The sequence below is a fragment of the Eretmochelys imbricata genome, chromosome 5 (genome assembly GCF_965152235.1).
Source record: "Eretmochelys imbricata isolate rEreImb1 chromosome 5, rEreImb1.hap1, whole genome shotgun sequence".
In the NCBI taxonomy this organism is placed as follows: Eukaryota; Metazoa; Chordata; order Testudines; family Cheloniidae; genus Eretmochelys; species Eretmochelys imbricata.
Window position 1 is genome coordinate 83459725 of NC_135576.1, and position 24620 is coordinate 83484344.

The 24620-nt window shown below is 42.1% G+C and overlaps 1 protein-coding gene across 3 annotated transcripts in view; it reads left to right on the plus strand.

Annotated features, from left to right (window-relative positions):
* The window catches only part of SPTLC1 (serine palmitoyltransferase long chain base subunit 1), a 52682-nt gene extending 37417 nt beyond the window's left edge, over window positions 1-15265 (plus strand). For all 3 annotated transcript variants that reach the window (XM_077817416.1, XM_077817418.1, XM_077817417.1), the window contains 6 exons: window positions 2336-2431; window positions 2733-2829; window positions 3609-3663; window positions 9936-10053; window positions 12041-12114; window positions 13573-15265. In XM_077817416.1, the coding sequence (XP_077673542.1) occupies window positions 2336-2431; window positions 2733-2829; window positions 3609-3663; window positions 9936-10053; window positions 12041-12114; window positions 13573-13666 (534 nt within the window). In that variant the 3' untranslated portion in view covers window positions 13667-15265. The remainder of the gene's footprint in view (window positions 1-2335; window positions 2432-2732; window positions 2830-3608; window positions 3664-9935; window positions 10054-12040; window positions 12115-13572) is intronic.
* Window positions 15266-24620: the final 9355 nt, after the last annotated feature.

A 24620-nucleotide genomic window follows, 5' to 3' on the forward strand; every position in this document is an offset into this window, starting at 1 on the left:
ATCAGCCGTTAGCTGGGGAAGGAAGAAAAGTGCACGTTGGAGGCAGTGGTTCCTCAGCAGAAGCGACTTTTGCAACCTTCTGAACATTGGTAATGTCAAATTCTATCTGACTTCTGGCATCCTTTCTTCTCTGCTGATCTCTCCCAACATTGCACTCCCATGTCTTCTCCACTTCTCCTGCCTTTGTTTCCTGCTCATTTGCTCTAACTCATCCAACCCACATAATATATTTGGAAAAAAAATCAAAAAACAATTTGAAGAAACACAGTGCAAGTGGGACTACCATGGTGTTTGCCAAGCATCATTTGATTGCTTGGCTTGTTGTAAAATCTCTTTGCCCATCCCCGGTCTTTGTCAGTCTTGTCTATTTAGAATTAAAGCTCTTTGTGGTAAAGACCATTTCTTTCTATGTGCTGTATTGCACACCTCAAAAAGAGAACTTGTTTGTAACCAATGAGTTAATGGGACAATTAGGTATTTCTCGGATTTAAAGCCAACTCCAGTTAAGCATGTACTTAAATACTCCTGAGGGAATTATGCACCAAAAAATAAAAAATTATGCGCCCAATATTTCAAAATTCTGCAAAATTCTGCAATTTTTATTTGTCAATAAATGTGGCTCCAGCATGGCAGTGGGGAGCACAGGCCACTGGCTGCATTGAGGTGGGAGGAGATCACCCTGAAGCCCTCGCCTCCCCCAGTACAGGGACTCGGCAGTGAGGCTGCACCTGACCCTGCAGAGTGCAAGAGCTGGGCCTGCCCCAGAAACACCTCAGGGCCCTGCCTCTCTGTGCCAGGCGCACCAGGTGTGAGTAGGAAGGGTTAGCCCAGCAGGATCCAAGTGTGGAGAGGCTTAGTGTGGGGCGAGAGGTTTCTTTGTGGGGGCAATCTGGGTGTGGGTAGCTCAGTGGAAGATTTGGATGCACAGGGGCTGGTTGGTGGGTTCTGGGTGCAAGGGCAATAGGACTCTGCAGGGGATTCAGGTGATAGTGGTTGGGCTCAGCGGGTGGGGGTAGATAGGGCTTGGTGGGAGGGTCTGGGTGTGGAGGTTCAGTGTGGGGGGGTCTGGGTAATGGGAGTCCAGGTGCAGCTGGTTGGGGCTCAGTGGGGTGGGGGTCTGGGTGTGGGGGACTTGTCGGAGGGATCCAGGTGTAGGGGGGTAGGGATCCTCAGGGTGAGGGTTCGATGGGCCTGCTTAATGGGGGAGCCCCAGCTGCTGCCAAGAGGACACTGCCTGCTGAGATTCTGCTCCCCCCCTCCCCCTGATTCCCCTGTCCCTTTTTCTTCTCCACCCACCTCCTTACCCACCTTCCCTCATTTCCCCCAACCCCACCATAGGAACTCACTGTTCCACAAAAAAATAGGAAGGCTCCCAAAACACAAAATGGAAGAAGAACTAGTACTGGGACCCAGAAGGCTGCGTTCAGCTGCAGAGTCAGCGGAGCCCAAGACCAGAGATGGCCTCTGAGGGGGGCAGTGGCACATAACCCTGTGTGCCCACCCCCCATGCCTCACCTCTGTTTGGGGGACAGCCCCCCGCAAAAAAACTGCACGTGTGGTTGTGCGCCCCCACGAGGCTTCCCTACCATTTTCTGCAGGGAAAAGCAGGAAATGTGGGGGGACAGGGGAGGGTGGGCCATTTTCTGCTGCGGGCGCTCAGACCCGCAGAATCCCCCTAGGAGTACAGTCACTGGCATGCATGTGTGCTCAGCCTTCCTTTCTCTCCCCCCTTCCCTTCCCTCCCTCCCCCCGCCCAGCCCCCATCTCTAAGGCTGCTCCAGGCATGCTGGAACAGATGCGTTGCCAGGGAAGAGGCGCGTGTCCCCTGGCAGATTTTGCATTTTTCTGCGTGGGGGGCACAGAAAAATGCAGGCCATATGACTTCTGCGCCTCCACATTGGCGCAGAATCCCGCCACGAGTAACTTAAATCACATTCAGTCCCATTGACTTAATTGGGACAACTCACATGCTTAAAATAGATCAGGTACCAAAGTACTTCATTAGATCGGGGCCTACACATGCATAATTTTATTGTTACATGCTGCATATATTGCAATACCTGAAAACATTTAAGTGAAATAAATATGAATCCTTAAAAACATAGTTTTAAAGCTCCTTGTTTGTGTCATTTTAACATAGTTATGGCTGAACTGTCTGCATTTTAATTTGAAACTGTGTGTGCGTGGTAGGTAGCCTGGTATATTTTGCCCTAGTACACATGTTAATTTGAAGCATAGTTTATGTATTGTAAATTACCTTGATTTAATTAAGCATCACTTCACTTCTGTCCACCTCATTCCTCTCTCATAATATATTCTGTTAATTGAATGGCAGATTGATGATATAGATCTGATTAGCGCAAACATGGAGAATTCCCTGGCTTCTATTGGAGGATTTTGCTGTGGAAGATCTTTTGTTATTGACCATCAGGTATGCCACCTCTTATTTTTAAATGGAATAGCAGACTGAATTTCTAAGAAATGACAGTGACTTGACTTCTGTTTGTAAGCTGCATCTTGATATAAATGATTTACATAGGAGTTTGTTCCATTTAGAAGACCACTTCTTCAGAAAGATTGTGTGGATGAGTTAGAGAACCAATGTTCAGTTATGATTTTTCCTTAATTTAAACCAAATGACTTTAAAGATTTTTTTTTCTGTACTGTCGTGAACAAGCAAAATTGATATAAAAGCTTTTCAGCTTTGTTTGACTTTTCATTTTCTTTCTCAGCGATTGTCGGGTCAGGGTTACTGCTTTTCAGCCTCTCTGCCTCCCCTACTAGCTGCTGCTGCTATTGAGGCCCTCAATATCATGGAAGAAAATCCAGGTATTTCATTCTGAAAAATCAAATACTTTGTAATGTGACAAGTTATTCTGTTCAGAGAGAACACTAACTGTTGGAGCTCAAGATTATAGCCTGTGGGCATAATTTCCCCCACTTCCATCCCTCACCCTCTTAGTCCAGCACTTCCTCATTTACTTTTCCATTTCTTTCGTTCATTCTCTTTGCTCCCTTTCCACTGACTCTTTCTGCATCTTAGTCATTATCTCCTTTTCACTCATTCTCTCAACTTTCCCTCCCACTGTCTCTTCCCATCATACATCTTTTTCCTACCCCCTTCCTTTTTCACACACAGTGAAAAAGAGAAGTGGACACGGAAACAGCCAGAGAAGGGAGCCACTGAATACTTATTAAAAACTGTTATTGTTCACTATGAACAAATGTCCTACTGATTTCCCTCCTCCCATTTGACCAGAACATATTTGGTAATTTTCAAGGTAAGTTAAGGAAAAAAGGGGGACATAGTTATCAAAGGTTGTAGCCCCTTCTTACTTTCCAAGTATATTCCTTCAGCCTATAGTGTCTTGATTCTCCATGTGATGTCCTTTAATTGGCTCACACAAAAAAGTTATAGACAGAAATTACTCCACTGGAATAGCAGTGGCGGGGTGAGGGGGAGAGAACACATTTGTCACCCCTTAGGAGTGACAAGAAGAGGTAAAGAGGCTCAAACTTTAGTATTAAACTTTAATATTTTAAACATTTATTTGGGATTTATAGAAATATACAGCAAGAGACTGAGGCTCTTTTTTCTTTTTGTCTAGTCATTTTTCAGATTTTACGAGAGAAATGCAAACGGATTCACAAAGCTTTGCAAAGGTAAACTCTTTGATCTTGACTACTGTCAACTTGCTCAGCATTTTATAGATCACAAAGTATCATGAATATAATACCCTCTAAAATTACATTAGTTTAATATAATTCTTCTAGCAACAGATTTTTGATAATACAGTAAGTATTCTAGATTTGATACCTTATGTATTTTTCAGAATAAATACCTACCTGCTTCTATAGTTCCAATTCAATTTCTATATCCGATTAAAGTTTCTTAAAATTCTGTCAGTTATTGCAGTAATCTATAATCCAGTTTTAATGACCACTGATTTTTAGCAGTGGTCAAGCAATTACAATATTCTACTTTTTATTTCACAACAGTATTTGCTTTATCTGTATTCTTTCTGATAGTCTTTTAGTGGTTAGTTTTGTAATCTAGAAAAAAAATTTCTAATGGTTCTGATAAAGAAATAAAGTCAGTTTTTGCTTAAGGCTTTCCTTGTAAGGTGATGTAAGTAGTCCAGAACAGTCTGGTCTCCTTGAATTGTGCTTCTGTGCCAATAACTGTTTGTTTGGTCTCAATGTTGCTTGATAAGCTTAAATTCTCTTACAACTAATCGTAATGGGGGGCACTAAACAATTGATGATTGAAACTTGTAACTGAGGTAAAATGGTCATAGCAGATATGTAACTGTGCTATTCTTCTGTAGTTATATTTGTAGGTATTTATATAGGAGCCATGTAAACTTTTTCTTAAGAAATTAATGTGTAGCTAGAGGAACAATAGCAGACTCAAACAAATTCACTCTGAACAGACTAGAAGTTTGAATGTCACGTAGATAAACTGTCAGTAACAAAATCTCATTAAAATCAGCTACTACACTGGAAACTTTGAATTTACCTTTAAAAAGCTGTTAGTAATAATCTTGAGAAATACAGACAAGAGCCTTACTTCAGTATTGAGGAAAATTGGTTACAAAGATATTTACAAACGTAGATGAAAGTGATAGGGACAAACCGCGTGTAAGAAGAAATTGTGCACCTCTAATTTATTAGAACTCTTGGTGTCTACAACAAGTGTCTAAGAGCTGGATGTCAATTTATTTTAACTATCAAAATGCCTTTGACAAAATCCTCACAAGAGGAGGTTATGGAAAATTAAGCACAGGGTGAGACAAGTACTGTCACGGTTTAGGAACTGGGCAAAATTGAAAATGAGTAGGATTAACAAATGGTCAAGTGTCAATCTGACAAATGGCTAACAATGGGGTGCCTCATGATTCGGTACTAGGGCTGGTATTTAATATCACTATCAAAAAAGCTAACAATGTTTGGAACTGTGTGTGTATTTTTTTTAATATAGTGGCGCGCGCACCCACACCCTCCCACCCACCCACCCACCCTTGAATACGGCTTGGGGGGTGGGGGAGGTGTCACTATAGAAATCCATGGTACACCCACACCTTGAATACTGCATGCAATTCTTGTCGCCCAAGCTCAAAAAAATATAATAGAATTGGAAAAAGTACAGAGAATGGCAACAAAAATTATTAGGGGGAATGGAACCGCCTCCATATGAAATTTTTTTAAAAAAAGACAGGGACTGCTCACTTCAGAAAAGAGAGATGACCGGCGTGGGTTGAGGGGACAGTATATGATAGTCTATAAAAACATGAATGGTGCAGAGAAAGGGAATAGGAGAGTGTTATTTACCCCTTCAGATAACACAAGAACTAGGGCTCACCCAATGATATTAATAGGCAGCAGGTTTAAAACAAACATAAGGAAGTACTGCTTCACACAACACACAGTCAAGCTGTGGAACTCATTGCCAAGGGATGTTGTGAAGGCCAAAAGTAGAAGTGGGTTCAAAAAAGAATTTAATAAGTTTATGAAGGATAGGCCCATCAATGGCTATTAGCCAAGATGGTCAGGGACACAATCCCATGCTCTGGGTGTCCCTAACTGCCAGAAGCTGGGGCTGGATGACGGGCAATAGATTACTTGAAATTGTCCTGTTCTGTTCATTCCGTCTGAACCATCTGGCATTTATGGAAGACAGGATACTGGGCTAGATGGATCATTGGTCTGACTCAGTATGGCCTTTTTTACATTCTTCTTGATAAGGGCTTGAGCAACTGTATAATGGCAAAACTTGTACAGTAACTCCTCACTCAGTCGTCCCGGTTAACGTTGTTTTGTTATGTTGCTGATCAATTAGGGAACGTGCTCTTTTAAAGTTGTGCAGTGCTCCCTTATGTTGGCAGCCGCCTGCTTTGTCCACTGCTTGCAGGAAGAGAAGCCCATTAGAGCTAGCTGGTGGGGGCTTGGAACCAGTGTGGACCGGCAGCCCTCCCATCAGCTCCCGCTCCCCTAAGTTCCCTATGCAGCAGCTGCCCAGCAGGCTATCAGTTGCCGGCAGTTCAGCTGTCCCTACCCCCACTGCCATGTGCTGCTCCTGCCCTCTGCCCTGGAGCTGCTCCTGGGAGCATCCTGCTTGCTGTGTGTGGGGGGAAGGGGGTGCTAATGTCAGGGTGTCCCCCTCCCCCCTGCTCCTGCACCCCGCTTACCCCTCGTCCATATAGAACAGGCTGGGGACACAGAGGGAGAGAGACAGAGAGCTTGGGGCAGCAGCTGCTGTCTCAACTTCCTGATCGACTTAAAAAGACAGTGCACGTAAGAGTGGGGTCAGTGTACTTAAAGGGGCAATGCGCATCTCTCTCTCTCTCCCCCCACCACACACACAGGGTGTGTGTCTCTGTCTGCCATGCTGTCTCCCCTCCCTCCATTTGTGCTGCCTTGTAGAGTGTGAGGCTACATTAACAACATGTGAACCCTTGAGGGCTCAGCCAAAAGCTAGTTCATCATTTAGCAGTAAGGCATTCCCTGGGAAATATCCCACTCTCTTCCACCCTTCTAACTTCACCACCTCAACCAAGCTTCACAATCATCATTGCTGTGTACAGTATTAAATTGTTTTAAAATATATTACACACACACACACAGTTTTTTGGTCTGGTGAAAAAAATTTCCCTGGAACCTAAACCCCAACCCCACCCCCCATTTAAATTAATTCTTGTGGGGATTTGGATTCGCTTAACATCGTTTCACTTAAAGTCGCATTTTTTCAGGACCATAACTACAACATTAAGCAAGGAGTTACTGTAGAGGACACAATTATTTAAGTTCGGCAGCATTAGAGAAGACTAAAAGACTGGTGCTAGTTGTGGGCACTCGAGGGTAGATGAAATTCCCTGACAAACGTAAAAACACGTTAGAAGGAATAATTTGAACTACTCTTGCATATTGCTGGATTTTAAATTAATAATCGCTTTATAAAATGTGCAGTGACTGCCAAAATAGCGGGGGAGGGGAGAGAAATAGGATGTATTAAAAAAAAAAAAAAAAAAGTATATAGAAAATACAGAATGTATTATGCCATTATATAAAGCAGTAGTATGCCTTTGTCTGGAATACGGTATTTACTTCTGATTTTTCTCTCTCTCCCATATATACATATCTATACAGTTTAACTAAGATTGAAAAGAATGGATATAAGTTTTTAGAGGTGAAAAATACAATAGAACTGTATAAAATAATGAAAGGTAAACAGGAGTGTGTGATTTTCCTCCTTTTCATAACACAAAAACAAGCAAATTGAAACGCAGCAAATTTAAAACCAGCAAAAAATCCTTTTTTACACAGTGCACAAGTAGGCACTTTGAAATTCAGTGTCACAAGATATCACTGATACCAAGAGCTTAATAGAATTCAGAATAGGTTTAGATCTTCATAAGGATAATGAGAAAATACACATTTCCCATATATATGTTAAAATAAGGAGGTAAGTATATATAAGGCCTCATGCTTCAGGGCACAAGCCAACCATTAGCTAATGAGTGTGGGGAGGATGTAATTCTTCCTAAACCCGATAGTAAAGTTATTCCATCACTCTCTGTTCTTAAGTTTCTTTCGCCTTTTCTTGAGGTAGCAGACAAGGCATTGGATGAGATTCCTATACAATATTGTCTTTAAATAGTATGAATTTGTATCCTATTTTAAAAATGGATGAATGGCAGTGATTAGAGGTGGGAAACACTTTTATGCAAGGTTCCATAATTTAGCTGCTTCACTGGAAAAGTTAAGATTGGGGGCGGGGTGGGATGTTCTACTCTGTGCATGCTGTGGACTTGCAAATGTTATTTCACTTAACCAAAGCTTGCAAGAAAAGCACAGCCAACCTTTTGTTTCTTTCACATACTGAATGTCCCTTTCTCTGACAAAACTGTGCTGAACTGGCTTTTTTGCATTTCTTATTGTTCATCCTTGGTTAGACAGCTGCTTGAGTCGGATTAGGGTTTATTAACTAGAGTTGTAACTGACAGAACTTCAAATTATACATCAATTTGGGATTTGCAAAGCAGCCTCTAAGTCAAGTGTGTATAGTTAATACAAGGCATTGTTGTCCGGGCAGAGTCAGTGAGATTCAAAGTTTGAATTGGCAGTGATACAAAGGCGGTTTCCTGATTTAAAATACGTTAACTCTTACTCATCCTCTCCTGCCCTCCCCTCCTTTCTTTTTGAGGCTGTTCATGAATGCTTTACCTAGCTTAAATTAAAATAATTTCATATTATGTAATTAGCTACTGATATCATTAATATATTGATGCACAGCCTTTAAAGAGAAAATCTCATTGTTAGTAGCAAGTATTCATTAAGTTCTAGCGGATATATACTCTGTCTTAAAACTAAGAGAATATTATTTGCTGCAAGGAAACCTTTTTATCTATTAATTTAAGCTGTATAGTAACATGTCTGACTACAGTGCCTATCTGTTAATTTCTAGAATTGTGCTTCTATACCATCAGGTCACTATCATAGAACATACCTAATGACTGACATCTGTCATGCTATATATTCCATTTGTGATTCTGCATTACAGAATGGCCTCAGACTGCTTCTCATGGCTCCATATGTTACCACTTATTGTCTTCCCCAGGATTTCTAAAGATATATGCCAGGATTTGAACATTTGCTCTTTAACTGCATGACTCTTTTTAGAAACAACTTCAGATTTTATATCTACATGACACCAATTGTGAGTGCAGTTTTGTTGCTGCAAAAATTGAGGGCCAGTTTAAGTTCCCTTTCAAAACTGGGCTCCAAATCAGTAGAGCTTTGTGGAAATACAAGGCGTATTTCAGACCTTAAAACATCTCTTTCGATTATTCATTGTGTCTGTGGCACTCTGTTCTTCCCATGGATTTGACAGCTTGTGTTTTCTAAAGAGACCCTAACTGCTTGCTGCTCTTTATAATAGGAAACTAATATGGGGATAAAAAATACTTTATACATTTACAACACATTGTGTGTAATACAAACTGACCAAAGTCAGAAAATCTAAGTTAAAGTTGACAGTAGCAAAATAGTGCATATATGTGATATGCTGTTAATGTTTGGGAGCAAAGGATTGGCTTTTTTCATCCTTTCTTGATAGGGAATTTACAGCTCTGCATGAGAGAAGGTGATTCTTCCCCTCTCCCACTACTGATTCTAAATTATGATTGCGGTGTCCAGGTGTCGTCTTTTTTTATTGGTAAAACACATTGCACGTGAACATCTTGCCTCAAGTGTTCTGTTTTTTGGTGGTTTTTTTTGTTTTGTTTTGTTTTTTCTTGAAAGGATCAGAGTCTTGAAAATCACGGAATAAGTTTTATGTTAAGTTCGTGTATTACAAACGTTAAGGAACTCTAAAGGAAGGGCATTCAATTGATATAAAATCTTATTTTAAAAATTAACATTAGCTATGGCAGACAACTGATTCCCCATTTGTTTTGTAAATTTTTTGTTTGAGCAGGACAAGCTATTAAAGTTAATTAGTTTTGCGGGGGGCCGGGGGGAATCAGAGGAAAGCAGATGAAGAATATATGGGATAGGAATTGTTTAAAGCAATAAAACTAAATTAAAATAAATCCTCTATCTTGCCCAGATTCACCAGGAGTAAGCATTCTTTGTGAAAGAAACAATGTGGAGTGGGTTGTTTGATTTGGTCAATAATTAGATGTTCTCATGAGTAATTCATGGCTACATAGTTTAAATTTTGTATTGTGGTTGCTGGTATACAGAAGTTCAAAGGTGTAAAGCTTTGTTTGCGTCCGAATTTGTTTTGTAACAAATACTCCCAATGTAAAACAACTTAGAAAGTTTTCCTGAAATACCACCAAAACTGAGCAAGCCTTTAAATAGCATCTTTTCGCTGTCTATTTATACGCTTCTGATCAGATGTACACTGAAACTATTTATTTGATTTGTTTCAGAATCTCTGGTCTACTCGTTGTGGGAGAGTCATTTTCTCCAGCATTACACCTTCAGTTAGAAGAGACCAGTGGATCTCGAGAGAATGATATGAAGTTACTCAAGAGAATTGCAGATTATGTAAGTGTTCCTTTTGCAATTAAAGCATATCTGCCCTTTAATTATTAGCAAAGCAATAATTTTGTGCAAAGCCATGGCATGTAGTTGGTTGAATTACTGTATGACCTGGAGTGTTCTAGATCCCACTGGGAAAATAGTAGTTGAATAGAGAGAACAGCAGAGGCCTGTGTTCACTTCTTGAAAATGTAAGTGAGATGGTAATGTAGAGGAAATGGTGTAAACAAAAAAAAACAATCACAGGAGTGGGGTGAGGTTAGGAAAATAGCCTGAGGGGGAGGAAACATCCACTCAAAAACTCACTTCCCCAGCTGCAAAAGTCGTCTTTATCATCCACCCCATGGTAGCAGTCTCCCTCCCCTCTCCCGCTTTGATTTTGATCATCAATAAAATATTTGACCTTGGTACTGGACAACATTAATACATGTCACAGACACATCAAAACACAAGTTTCTCTTTAACTTTAAGAGAATGGATGTGTATGAACAGATTGGAGAGAACTTTTGAGATTTATAGAAATTCAGGTTATTCTCTATGAGCAGAGTTCTGTTGCTGTACTGAACCATTTGTGATTCAGCTGTATTTTTTTTATAAAGCTGTTTGTTTTTACAGGATGAAATTTTACATTTGAGTCCATGAACATTATTATTATTTGGCAGACTTTTATAATGTTTAGCACTTTAAAGCACTTTCCATCATCACTATACACTAAGGTGCCACAAGTCCTCCTTTTCTTTTTGCGGATACAGACTAACACGCTGCTACTCTGAAACTAATTCTCAAGACACCCAATTTGAGAAGTGTATAAGTATGTTATAGATGAGTGATGTGTCTTGTGCATTTTGGGGTGGGGGGAGGATGATAGTACTTGTTTTGTGCTTGAGCTCATCTAACTTATCCAAATTCGAAGAATGTAACTCTTTGAAAGAGGTGCTCTTCTGTTTTAAGAAATCTTTTAAATGTCAGCGTTCATATTAAACAGTTTTCTATATATGCCCAGTAACTGCCTGCCTTGGTGGTTTTAGTACCAGTTGAATAATGTACAGTCATTATGCTGAGGAGCGCTCTCCTTTTTTTCCATGGGAGTCTTTATTAAAGAATAAGATAATACTCATGGTATATAACCTACAATAACTTTTTATTCCTTAAAGACTGCAGTTACCTTATTCTCTGCCAGTATAGCTACAAATGTTAAGTCATGAAGTTAATCAGTCCTCTCTTAAATCTAGTCACAGTAGTTGTATTAACTTCCAGCAGCAACGACTTCTACAGACAAGGTTACTAGATACAGACATGTAGTCAGTGTATATTAACCAACGTGAACAATTTATGAAGCATCCTAGGATAGATAGAAATGTTGGTCCATAGAAGCAAAGCCGACATAGTTGGATTTCTTTAGTCCTTTTTGTTTTAAATATCACTATTCTGTAAATAGGCAATTTAATCCTATTTCAAGTAACATTTTTGAGCTGAACTTCGACAAATGTGAAATTAAAGAAGCCTATCCTTAGTCTTCCCAGTTTGGTATATGTATATGTAAGAACTTCAACTGACTTATGAAATACCTAGGAGAGCAGTCATCATACTCCATTTCAGGCCTCCTTCTCTAAAAAACAACTTCACCACTCCCAAAAGCTGGTCATAAGCTGTAGAAGGACAGGTCAAACCTACCCCCTTATCTCTATTCTTCTTGTATAACCCAGCCACCTATATTTAAAAAAGCCTCAAATGAGTTTCTAAAATTTTAAACTTTTAAAGGATGCATTGCATGCAGGAATGTTTCTTACTGCAGCTAATTAGAGAGATGCTAATAATTCTCTTCTGATACTGGACTTGGTGTTGGTTTGATGTATACTTCTTTCTGCTCTGACTGTGCTGTATGAAATTCTGCCATGTTTGTCTTCCAGACATTAACCACTGTTCATAGAATGTAATGGTAATGTGGTATCAAAGTTCCCAGTTGCATAACTGCTTACTTATATGTCTGCAGTGTATGAATAGAAGTATTGCATTAACTCAGGCCCGCTATCTGGAGAAGGAAGAGAAATGTCTTCCGCCGCCGAGGTGAGTGGAAATTCAGAAACCTCTGTTTCTTTTTATCTGTCTTGAATGAAGAAAACCACCTGACTTTTACCCCCCCCCCAAAAAAAAAAGCTGTTTGTTTTAGGCCTTTTAATAGTTTGCCAGGTGAGGAATGGGAAATATGCTGTCTACAATAAACTTTAAATGGGTATTACGGCATGTTATAATGGTTATTTACAAGGTAATGTATCAAAATAAACTGAATCTTCAGTACCAGCATTGTATTGTTTTCACTACTACCTTGGCTGCTTACCACACAGGTTTTCATAAGAGGCCCACTGAACTTGAAAGTACATCTAAATCTGAGAATAAGATGGTGTGTGGTAGGCAAGTGACATGCTCAATGCCGAATTGGAAAGAGATACTATGTCCATTTGCTTTGCTAGAGAGCCATTGCTTCACAAGTTCTCTATCTTGCCGTATACCTTACTTGTCATTGTGCCTGAGTTCATGGCCCAAACATTGCCTTTGAGTGAGGGAGCCATTCCTTCACTCTGCTGGAGAATCAAAATATTGAGTGAGGGTCATAGTTACATTAAATAGAGTAAAGAGTTAAGGCTAGGCCTTAGTCTCTTTATTATTAGGATAAGGGGCCTGTTAAGTTAAGGACTTTATCATTAAATGAACCAAACCCTTAGCAAGCTTTAATAATCTATGTAATGTTTATTAAGAATGGAAAATGTAGTTGCTCAGTTCAACATAACCTTGTTTATTAGACCAAATGTTCTAAACTGTCAGATTGTGTCTTAACTAAAAGTTAAGAAAAACAGATTCTTGCTAAAAGTTAAATAGGTGGTTTGAGAAGAACAAAGTACCTTAGACCCCAAACATCAGGAACAAGTACTCCAGATAGCAAAGTAGATAAGTTGAGGAAAAATAGCAAACATATGAATAGGGTGAATGGGCAAAATGACACTGTTGCTATGCATGATCTGCATGTAATCGATATGAGGGAACAATTAGAAGGGTGTTTTCTATAAAAAATGTAGCCTGTACATAGCATGAAATATATCCGATATGACAAGGGAAGTAAGTGATTAGGTATGAGTATGCAGAAATGTACGGCTTATGTAAGCATAAAAATAATCAAAGCAATGCAGAACACACACCCTCCCCTCCACCCCCACCACAAGATCAAACCAGTCTGGATCTGGTAATGAAAGAAACAGCCTTCCTGCACCCCCGATCAGATAACTGATTACTGCCCTTTTCTTCTTTGTTTTATTTACGCATTTATATTGTGTTTTAATTAAGGTGGTAGTATATTCTAAAATTCTCACATTAAAGCTTTAAAATTAATAAAGCTTGTTAAGTTGGTGTGAACCAAGTTTTTTACCCAACAATTCTGATATAAATTAAAACCTGGTTCAGGAGAAACAAAGCAAGGAATAAGTGTCATTGCCATTACAAGAGCCAACTCTTCTGGTTTTGTCTTTTCAGTATTCGAGTAGTGATAACAGTGGAACAAACTGAAGAAGAATTGGATAAAGCTGCATCGATTATCAGGGAAGCTGCAGAGTCTGTACTGAATTAAACTGCTGATTTGGATACTTGTATCCTGACATTATGAAAAAATATTTTCCACTGTATGGTGTCTTGGCTTCCGCTCCAAAGGTTCCAGCTGTTTATGGCTCACCCATTGATAGAATTGAAACCTTGATAATTAATGGGACCGTTCCAAAATCGTGTAGATCTGGTGAGGGGAAAAACGATGAATTTTGGAATTACTAAATGACATACACCATATGTAAAGAGTACAAACTCGACTTCTAGTACTGTTTTAAATTGAATATCATTATTGTGCAGCAGTATTTTATATTGATTCCCCCCCACCTTTTGTAAAGGCCTTACACTTTCCTCAGTCCCCTGAAAATCTAAACACTCCATTTCTCTCAAGATTGATGAGCATTATGAGAATGTAGGAACTTTTAATATAATCTCGATAAAGTAAATTTAATTTTGTTTAAAATATTACCTATTTCAAGATATTTCTAATATATTTAAAAGCTAAATAGTTAACGTATTAAGGAATTCTTGGTTTTGAGCTATACTAAGTACGTAAGTACTTTATTATTAAAATGTTATACAGCCTATATTTATAAACTAAAACTTTCTTTGGTTAACCATTCCTTGAAACCAGTTCTTAATCATTGCCCCTATAATAGTCCATTTTCCAAAAAGAGATATTCACATCAAATACAGTTTGATTAATGCATTTGATCTGTAAATATATGTTGGTTTGACTGTTATAGATGAGGTTTTTCTTATGATTAACTCACATCTAGTTTTAGAATTTGCTACCTTTCATATACTGTATGCAGCCAAGGGGCTAAAGCAGTGGTGGGCAACCTGCAGCCCGTCAGGGTAATCGGCTGGTGGGCTATGAGACAGTTTGTTTATACTGAAGGTCTGCAAGGCACGGCTGGCCGTGGTTCACCATTCCAGGCCAATGGGAGCTGCAGGAAGCAGCGCAGGCCTCAGGGATGTGTTATGTAAACAAACTGTCTCACGGTCCACCAGCGGATTACCCTGACGGGCCGCAGGTTTCCCACCACTGGGCTAAAGACTACTAGTTTGAAGAGATCTAGGAGAGACTTTAAATGGCGGGGGGGTGGGGGACTAACCAAAATTTTGACCTCCCCCCACCCCCCCCGTATACCAACAATAACAATGTGAAAGTTCTGAAACGTGATCTCTAAATTATGCTGTGGTTTACTTATCAATAACTATAATTTAGATTTCGATTTTCAGAAATGCTTAAAGGATTTTAGGTGTACAAGTCCCACTGAGATACAACTGAACTTATGTACTTTTGAAAATCTCCACCTTAAAGTCATGTGCAGGTTTGCAGTAAACACAGATGAGGGTACAAACATAACGCCAATCACTTGGAAAACAACAACTGAGGGAGGGTGACATAATTTACTGTGACTTTTATAACATATGAACCATTACTGTGTACTCCAGGACCTTTTAGAAAAGCTAACTGTGTTTGAAAACACTTCTTGTATTCTGCCTATTCTGTATTCTGGGTTGTTTTATGATGTCTTTTTTGGTTGCTGCTACAAAGATTAGAGTGCTATATTTGGGAAAGAACTTTGTTTAAATAAAGTTAAACATCTTTGATTCAAAATGTCATGTGTCACAGTAAAATTACTACCAAATTTTAAAATTTTTGTGGAATGTTCTACATCGGCACTTCAGTCAAATTTTTCAGTACATAGTGAGGTTGTCTGTGTGCTGTCTTTCCAAGTATAACAAGATATTTGAACTCAGATACACCACCAAAGTTGTGTGGTGTTTGTGTTCTGCTTGGAGTATTTTATATTCCTTCAGAGCCCTACTTCTGGAAGTATTGACAGTATATTTTATCAGCAGGTACTGCCAAAATCCTGATTCAGAACAAGGACAGATCCTCCTCTCTTTTTGACTGCAGGCCTTGGGCTACAGGAAACTGAAGACATCTCCTTTCTATGTCAGGATAGCATGGAAAGGTAGCTCACATAGGAAATTTTTATTTTTTTTTAAGGATGTTAGCGGAGCATGCTCTAAGAACAGTGCCTGTGTGCTGCCAACAATAAACTTGCACAGGGTGCAAACACTGTGCTAAAAACCGCAAAAAAACTTCATCCAAAAATGCTGCTTGTCAATTACTCTGTTAGACTCCTAAACCTTTGTGATACTCAGGTCCTGCATCTTATCTTTTTCAACTGCCAAACAAACCATTTTGAATGAGGAGGACTTGCAAATAAGCAGGGGTTAACTGGTTAGAGAATTTCTGCTTATGCAATTCATATGCCATTTGGTGTGGTCATAGGAGCAGTTTCTGTGTGCAGTAATTACATTTGGGCTTCAGTTGATCGCTGTGCCTTCACTGCAAGCTCAGACTAGGCTTCCCTTGCTCGTGTATACATACGCTAGTTCTCACTGAGCTAGCGCAAGTATAAATACCAGCGTAGCCATGGTAGCGTAGTTGGCGTAAGCAAAGGCCTGGTTTAGCTGTCCTAAGTTGGTACCCACCAGTTTCAGGCAGGCTTGTACTTGATGTGCCTAAGCAGGGCTGCTGCTACCTATGCTGCCATGGCGACATTGCTATTTATACTTGAGCTACCGTTAACATGTGTACACAAGCCAGGGAATGACTCACTTAGCTCATTGTAGAGGTAGCCGAACATCACAAGAATATCCTCCCACAAATGCGCTCTCTCTAAGGTATCACCACATCATTCAGGATACATGCTTCCATTTTATATCAGAGGTGTCCAGCCACTGGGAAACAAGCTTGCAACTTCACTATCCCTCATCAGCTCCCTCTTAACTCCGTGCAGGTGCTTTACCTTCTGTTGTGCAGTCAGATATGGGAGAATTTGTTTCTGCACATCTTGTAGCTAGGTCAACATCCCCTTCTAATGCAACCCTTTCAGAGAAAACCATTGGCCCAAAAGAGAGTGAATCCCACTGTATTGTGTTTTACAAGGGCAATCCATTTTAGTACACTGTATGGTTTAGTACACCTTCATGACTGACACTATTTGCTGCTGGCAACAAGAATAGTAACCTGAAGTTGACTGCACAGAGAGGCCTTCACACAAATGTGAAGGGATGGCTTAAGTATTTGTATTACAGTAGCACCCCAGAGATCTCTAACTGCTGAAGACCCCATTTTGTTAGGTACTGAAGAAACAGTAAAAGACTCTGAAGAGATGACAATCTGAATAGGCATGGCTGTGAGGAAGGGAGTATTATCCCCACTTTCAAGACGGGAGCTGAGGCACAGACACCAGACTCACAGAAAAAGCCTGTGACAGAGCTGGGAATAGAACCCAGCTCTCTTGAGACTCTGTCTAAATCACATGAGCATCCTAACTCCCAAATCTCTCTGGCAGAGGACCAGAATAAAAGGCCCTTCTACTGTGCAACAAGCTAGACCTAAATGCTATACTATTCTGGGAACCTATTCCTGACTTAAATGTGCAAATGAATAAGCACACAGTATTCTTTAAGTTAATTTTATCCTGCCACTAGGCTTTCAGTATGCCATATTTTTGTATTAACACACAACTGAATTGTTAAACTTGTTGGGGCAAAGTTAAGCATTTGACAGTAGGTGGGGGCCATCTCAGGCATTTGACACTAGGGCCGCGTAGAAAATGGGTTGGGAGTGAATAATAAACATATTAACATGTAATCATAACACTGACCAACGCTGAAATATTAGGTATCTGAGTCAATACCACATTCACTTCTCACTTTTTATTTCGGGCTATCTGCATGCTCAAAGGTTACTATTGATTTATGTTCTGTTTACCCTTGGAAGGGTTTTCTTTGCAATTAAAAGAGCTAGGAACATTTTAAAAATTAAAGCTCAGATGCTGAAGCAATATTTGATAGTAAGTGACAGAATTCCACCACAAATTCAAAGTCCAGGAATACACCTGGACTTAATCATGGCTTATTTCCCCCTCTTTTTAATGTGCATTATAGTCCGTCCCATTTTCGCTAACTTCTGCATGGTCTTTAAAAAAGTAAAATTTCTCTTCTCACCTGAAAACCTGCCCTTACTATTTTTGAGATCAACAGAAAATCCTTTTTCCAGTGATGATAGTGCTTAATAGAGTTAACCTGAGGTTAGTTGATGTAAAGTAGAATTGTTACGGCTAGCATTAACAGGTATTTGGTACTGAATGTTACTACAGCCAGGCTAAAAAGCCACTTATCGTTCAAGTAAATTCCTCCCTGAGGTACAGGGGGGCTAGCTGGCACTGGGATAGATGTTCCTGTGCTGGTTTAGGTAGATGTGGCCTGCTGCATCTTAGCATTTATTTATTTTATTTATTAAAAAGCATGATGGGCTAGGTTCACAAAGCGAACTTAGGTGCCTAACTCCTCCTTTAGGCATCTAAGTCCAACATTTAGATGCCACTGGCATTCACATAACCACTGCTCAGCTACCATCTAATAGAATAGGTGCTTACATTCCAGGCAGTGGGCATACGCAAAGCCACCTGAGTCCTGACACTACCCAACTACTTTGCACCTAAATTCACGTTAGCCCCCAGAGGATTTACAGACGAGGCATTCCCCTACCTATCTTGCCTGTGAGGCTCAATCCATAGGCATGCTCTGAGTGTGCGTGACATGCACAAAAGGTGGTGGTGGTGGTGGAGCTCTCGATAGTCCAGTGTTTAGAGGGCTCATCCAGGATGGGGGAGGTAAAAAGCAATAAGGGGTTCCTCTCCTGTTGGTGAGGGAAGAAAGAAGAAGTTACTCACCTTGTGCAGTAATGATGGCTCATCTTCAAGTTCTTGCTCATGTCGATTCCATTCTAGGTGTGCGCGCACCCATGTACACAGTCATTGGAGATTTCTGCCTAAACGGTATCTGTAGGTTTGGCAGTGGTGCCCTCTGGAGTGCACACTCATGCATCGGTATATTCGGCGCTACTTGGTCCTGTGCCCTCTGTTCCTTCTTTCCACCCATGATGGTCGGAGCGCCTTCCCCTTGCCTTGCAAGTGGATACCTGTTTTCTCTCCAACTCTTATCATTGTTAGCTTTGTATATAGTTGTTTACGGTAGTTAGTAAGTAGGTGTTAAGTAGTGTTAGTCAGTGAAGGAGAGTCCCAGCAGGGACTTAGCCCCGAGGGGAGGCATGCCCTGGTCCCCGGGTTTTAAGATGTGTTCTGCCTGTAATAGGCCTATGCCTGTTAGCGACTCCCATAGCAGCTGCCTAAAGTGATTGGGGGAGTCATACATGAAGGACAAGTGTTGTATTTGCAAGAACTTTCATCCTAGAACTCAAAAGGAGCGTGACATTCGTCTAAGGGCCTTCCTCATGGAGGGCGCACTTTGCCCGGCGTTGGAGTCTTCCCACTCTGACTCTACACCCAGCACCTTTGCCTTGGTACACAGTGCACTGCACTGCTCCCCTTCACCAGTGCCCAAGAAGCAGCTGAAGAAGCGAGACTCCCTTGCACCAAGCAAGAAAGATCAAAGGGGTGTTGGGCAAAGGACCAAGTTTGGGCCACCTGACCTCTCCAGAGCCACAATACCTCTCGGACCAGACTCCCCAACCCCCCTTGGGATCCGACTCCCGGGAGTGGTAGGGGCCCAGACATTTGGCGTGGCTGTCCACATCTGAGGCTCTCCTGGCATCCAGGGATCAGAGTGCTCTCCTGGCACTGCTGGTACTGCTCATGGCATTGGATCCGGCTAAGGCTCCCCATGGGGGTAAGCCAGCCCTGAGACTGCCCCAGAGGGCAGTTGAACGCCATCCGGTTATCAGAGAAGAGGTGGTGTTCCCTGTCTCCAAAGCCTAGGTCGCTCGTTAGATGACACAGGGCACTGGCATCATGATTGCAGTCACCATCAGCACAGCATAGCTTGCCTACCTCTTGCCATACCTCTGGCACTGATCATCCAGCCAATCCCTCGGCCTAGATCTCCTTTGGTGCATTGTTCCCTTTGACTACAGGACCAATCAGCAGCATGGCAACAATCTCACTGCTCTCGGCACTGGTCTCTGGAAAAACAGTCTTCCTATTCGAGGCATCACTCTCCCCTGGCTACGGTCAGCTGCCAGACAAAAGCTTCTGTGGCTCCACCCTGGCCACCAGAAGGGGACTCATCTGGATTGGAACGGGACTTCGGCCTCTCACTACAACAGCAGTGTCCCTTGTGGGTGCCTGAGACCACCTCAGCTTTCACAGTGCTGACCTGGCAGCAAGGCCAGTAGCCATATTGAACTGTGTGGGGCATGCTGGTTATGCCATTGCTCTTCTCACACCACTTCTCTGTTGCTGCCTCAACGATTGGCTCATCAAGGGCAGATCTCGGCATCGAGTGCAGAGGAGCCTCAATCTGGTATGTTCCACCTCCCACGATATGGGCCTGTTAATAAACAAAAAGAAATCGACGCTAATACTGGTGCAATGGATAGAATTCATGGGGCAGTCCTCGACTCCATGCAGGCCAGAGTCTTCCTTCCAGAGGCCCATTTCCAAGCCATGTCAGACCCGATCTCTCATGTGAGGGCTCACCTGCTCACCACTGTTCGCACCAGCCTGAGGTTGTTAGGCCACATGGCAGCATGTACTTAAGTGGTCCATCACGCCCAGCTCTATCTCAGACCACTGTAAGCGTGGTTGTTGTTGGTCTACATCCCCAACAGGCACAATCGAGACCTAGTAGTCAGGGTGCCGGATCACATACGGTCGTCCCTGGAATGGTGGTTGGATCCCTGATTGGTGTTGTGAGGAGGTCTCTTTGCAGCCCCGTCCCTGTCGCTGACTGTGGTCTCCGATACCTGGGACTGGGCTGGGGAGTCCACCTGGGCAATCTCAGCACACAAGGCTGGTGGTCACGGGACGATTGTTCCCTCCACATAAATGTTAGCTCAAAGCGGTTTGCTGGATCTGCCAGGCTTTCCTGCCCCACCCGAAGGCCAAGGTGGTACAGGTCTTGACAGACAACATGGCCGCAATGTTATGTATCAACAAGCAGCGCAGAGCCAGGTCATCAGCCCTTTGCTGAGAAGCTGTCCATCTCTGGGACTTGTGTGTGCAGTGTGCCATTCATCTCATGACCAGCCACCTCCCCGGGGCCAGGAACATGTTAGTGGATCACCTCAGCAGGTCCTTCTCTTCATGAATGGTCACTCCATCTGGATGTGGTCAGTGTGATCTTCCAAAGGCGGGGTGAAAGACTCCTCGGGTGGACTTGTTCATGTCCGAACAGAACAGGAAGTGCCATGTGTTCTGCTTGATTCAGGGGATTGACAGAGGCTCCCTGTCAGATGCCTTTTTGCTCCTGTGGTCGGGGCTCTAACGTCTGCCTTCCTGCCAGTGCAACTAATCCACAGAGTCCCCATGAAGGTCAAACAGGACAAGGCGAAGGTAATCCTGATAGCCCCAACTTGGCCTCATCAGCACTGGTTCGGCATGCTGCCAGACCTTTTGGTGGCCACCCCGCTGCAGCTGCCTCTCTGGCTGGATCTGCTGTTCCAGAACCATGGCAGTCTACTACACCCGAATTTGGCAGCGCTGCACCTGATGGCTTGGCTGCTGCGTGGTTGAATGAGGAAAGAGCAGGAGTGCTCGACCCTTGTCCAGCAGGTCCTGTTGGGTAGCAGAAAGTCCTCCACCGGGGCAACCTACCTGGCCAAATGGAAGAGGTTCACGTGCTGGGCCTCGGATCAGGGTATCCGGTCTAAGCAGGCCTTGCTGCAGTCGATCTTGGACTATCTTCCACATCTCAAGCTCTAGGGCCTTCATCAGTTAAGTTCCACTTGGCCTCTATTTCAGCTTTCCACCCTCTGTTTCAGGACAGGTCAGTCTTTGCTCACGATATGATGTTTAATTTTTTTAAGGGTCTGGAGTGACTCTATCCCCACGTCTGGGACCCCGTCGCTCCTTGGGATGTGAATCTTGTGCTGTTGCAGCTCATGGGTTCCCCTTCGAGCCTCTGGCTTCCCATTCCCTTCTCCTCCTCTCCTGGAAGGTTTCTTTCCTGGTCGCAATAATGTCTGCCCGCAGGGTCTCTGAGATGAGAGTGCTTACCTCGGAGCCGCTCTATACGGTGTTCTACAAGGACAAGGTCCAACTGTGACCACACCTGACTTTCCTGTCCAAGGTGGTTTCACAGTTTCATACAAGGCAGGACATATACTTGCTTGTCTTCTTTCCAAAACCTCATAAGTCAGAAGAGGAATGCAAATTACACTCTCTGGACGTCAGGAGAGCACTAGCCTTTTACATCAAAACGACCAAGCCGGTCCGTAAGTTGATGCAGTTGTTCGTCACAGTGGCAGACAGGATGAATGGTCTTCCAGTGTCCGCCCAGAGAATTTCATCTTGGATCACTGCCTTAATCCATTTTTCTGCTATGATCTGGCGAAAGTGTCTCCACTGGCAATTGTAACCACCCACTCGACTAAGGCACAAGCGTTGTTATTGGCCTTCCTGGCCCAAGTGCTGATTCAAGATATCTACAGGGCTGCTACCTGGTCATCTATCCGCATGTTTACGTCTCATTGCGCACTTACCCAGCAGGCCTGTGATGATGCTGGCTTCACTAGAGCAGTGTTGCAAGCCGCACGGCCGTGAACTCCGAGCCCACCTCCATGGATGCTGCTTGTGAGTCACCTAGAATAGAATCGACAAAAGTAGGCACTCGAAGGAGAAAAATGGTTACCTACATTTCGTAACTGTTGTTCTTTGAGATGTGTTGCTCATGTCCGTTCCATTACCCGTTTTTCCTTTGAGATTAACTCTGACCATTGGCCTAATGGAGGGTATTCTAGTGTGGGACTCTCCCCTGTTGAAGCTGTTCCACTTTGTATGAAACACTTAAATGTTCACTGGATCAGTTTTTTGTTACAGGCAGAGATGGTGGTCCTGCTGCTACTACCAGTGCCTCCCCACACCCAAAAGCCCAGTAGTTAAGGCACTCCCACAGGATGTGGGAGACCTGGATTCAAGTCCCTGCTCTGGATCAGGAAGAGTGGAGATTTGAACCTGTGTATCCCACATTCTATCTGAGTGCTCTAACCACGGGACTCTTGGGTGTGAGGGGCGGTGCACTGCTGGCAGAAGCTGTACCACCACCACCTCTGGCTATGAGAAAGGACTGACCTGGCTTAGGCACCTAACTTCAGGATAGTTGTGAATCCTGAAGGGAGGGAGGCAACTCCCTCTGGGCCAGACTTAGGTGCCTAATTCCCTTTGACTCATAGATTTTTAAGGCCAGAAGGGACCATTGTCCTCTAGTCTGATCTCCTGTTTAGCACAAGCCATAGAACTTCCCGAAAATAATTCCTAGAGCAGATCTTTTAGAAAAATAACTAATCGTGAGACCAACCCCTCTTCTTGGCAGTTCCTATTGGGTAGGTTAGGCAGCTCCCTAGTCAGTGAGATGGCTTCTATGAATCCCTTTTTAGGTGCCTAACTCTCCCCATACTATGTTTGGGCCCCTGACTTGGCTTGTGAATTCCATTAGGCAACAGGCTTCTTAAGTCCCTCTTTTGAATCTAGCCCTGTTTCTTTATGTAGGCCAGGGCAAGGGAATGGTGATAATGATGGTTGGTGAATCTGTTTAAGCTTTTCACACTAGGAAGTTAACAGATTGCAATATTTAGTTGGGACACTTTAAATTTCAGTACTTTAGGTTTGCATGAACCATATACAGACAATTTTATGGGCAAAGGTGTTTTGTTGTTATATTTGCATAAATCAGTTTGGTCATGTATTTCATCATAAGGCGTATTTCTTCAAGTAACATACATCGGACCCGGTCCTGTTCCCATTAAAGTACATGGAAAAGCATTCATCAAATTCAGGTGGGATTAAGATGAAATCCATGTGAGCCTCATCCTAGACTTCAATGCTTCTCTTGCAGCTAAAGGTCCAGATTCTTGGAGATATGTTGATTTTTTTACAGCAGCTAAGGTTCTGGCCCTGAGGGTTTCACCTCAATAGGGATAGCAGGTTGATGTGCCATAAAAATAAGTTAAAAGTAGCTGATCAAGAATAATGAGCATTAACACTTTTAGTAAAATTTAGCATCTGGTTTCTAGGGAAAAAAATAAAATCTTAATTCAATAGTGAGTTATTGAAGTTGTCCTCTTAAAGTGGCCAGTGATCAGTAATATAGATTGGGTATTTTTTGATGGCAACCAGATAATTTCCTTTTGCAAAATTATCTTTACAGTTAAAATTCATAATTCCATGCTGCCTAACGCCATCAGTTTCTCAAAGATTATAAACACAAAGAAGATTATTTACTTGAACATTTGAAAATAAGTGATTGTATTTAGTTTCATTTTTTTAAGGAAATCTGCAATTCCCTTTTCTGTTTATGGTAGAGATCATTATTTTTTGGATGGGAGGTGAAATACATAAGGAAAATGTTAAGAATGAAGTGAAGGTATGGCTGAGTAGCTTTGATTTTACACTTTTGAAATATGATCCAGGTCACTGCAGAGAATAGTGTACTGTCTCCTTTCTGTCACTCCATCTGGACTTTATTATTTTAAACTAGGTTGCGGGGTGTTGGCATTCACTGATCTATGAAGCTGCTACTGCAAAAGTATTTTGCATCCTAAGATACAAGAAATGTACATGAGCTGTAAAAGCTCCTTAAAAAAAGAGAATATTTAGGGTTAACCCAAAGCATTTGAGCATTAAACTGTTTCAGTGTCCCAATAAAAGGAAACATTTGGGGGAACGTGTCTTGTGTTTTATGTTCATTGGCAGTTTTTGTGCTAATAAAAAATAGGTCTACTCTGTCTTGATACTAACCGGATTGTTCAAACATTAGTTTCCTGGCCTCTATGCTAGAATCACTCTAAAATAGGCATATAGAAATCAGAGATACTCAGTAACAAAGCAACCTTTTGAGGGGCCCTTTGAAAATGTAGCATGGGCCTGCACCCAACTCTCTTGCCAGCTGTGATCACATCTCCCCATCTTCTTGTACTCATGATCCACTGTCCA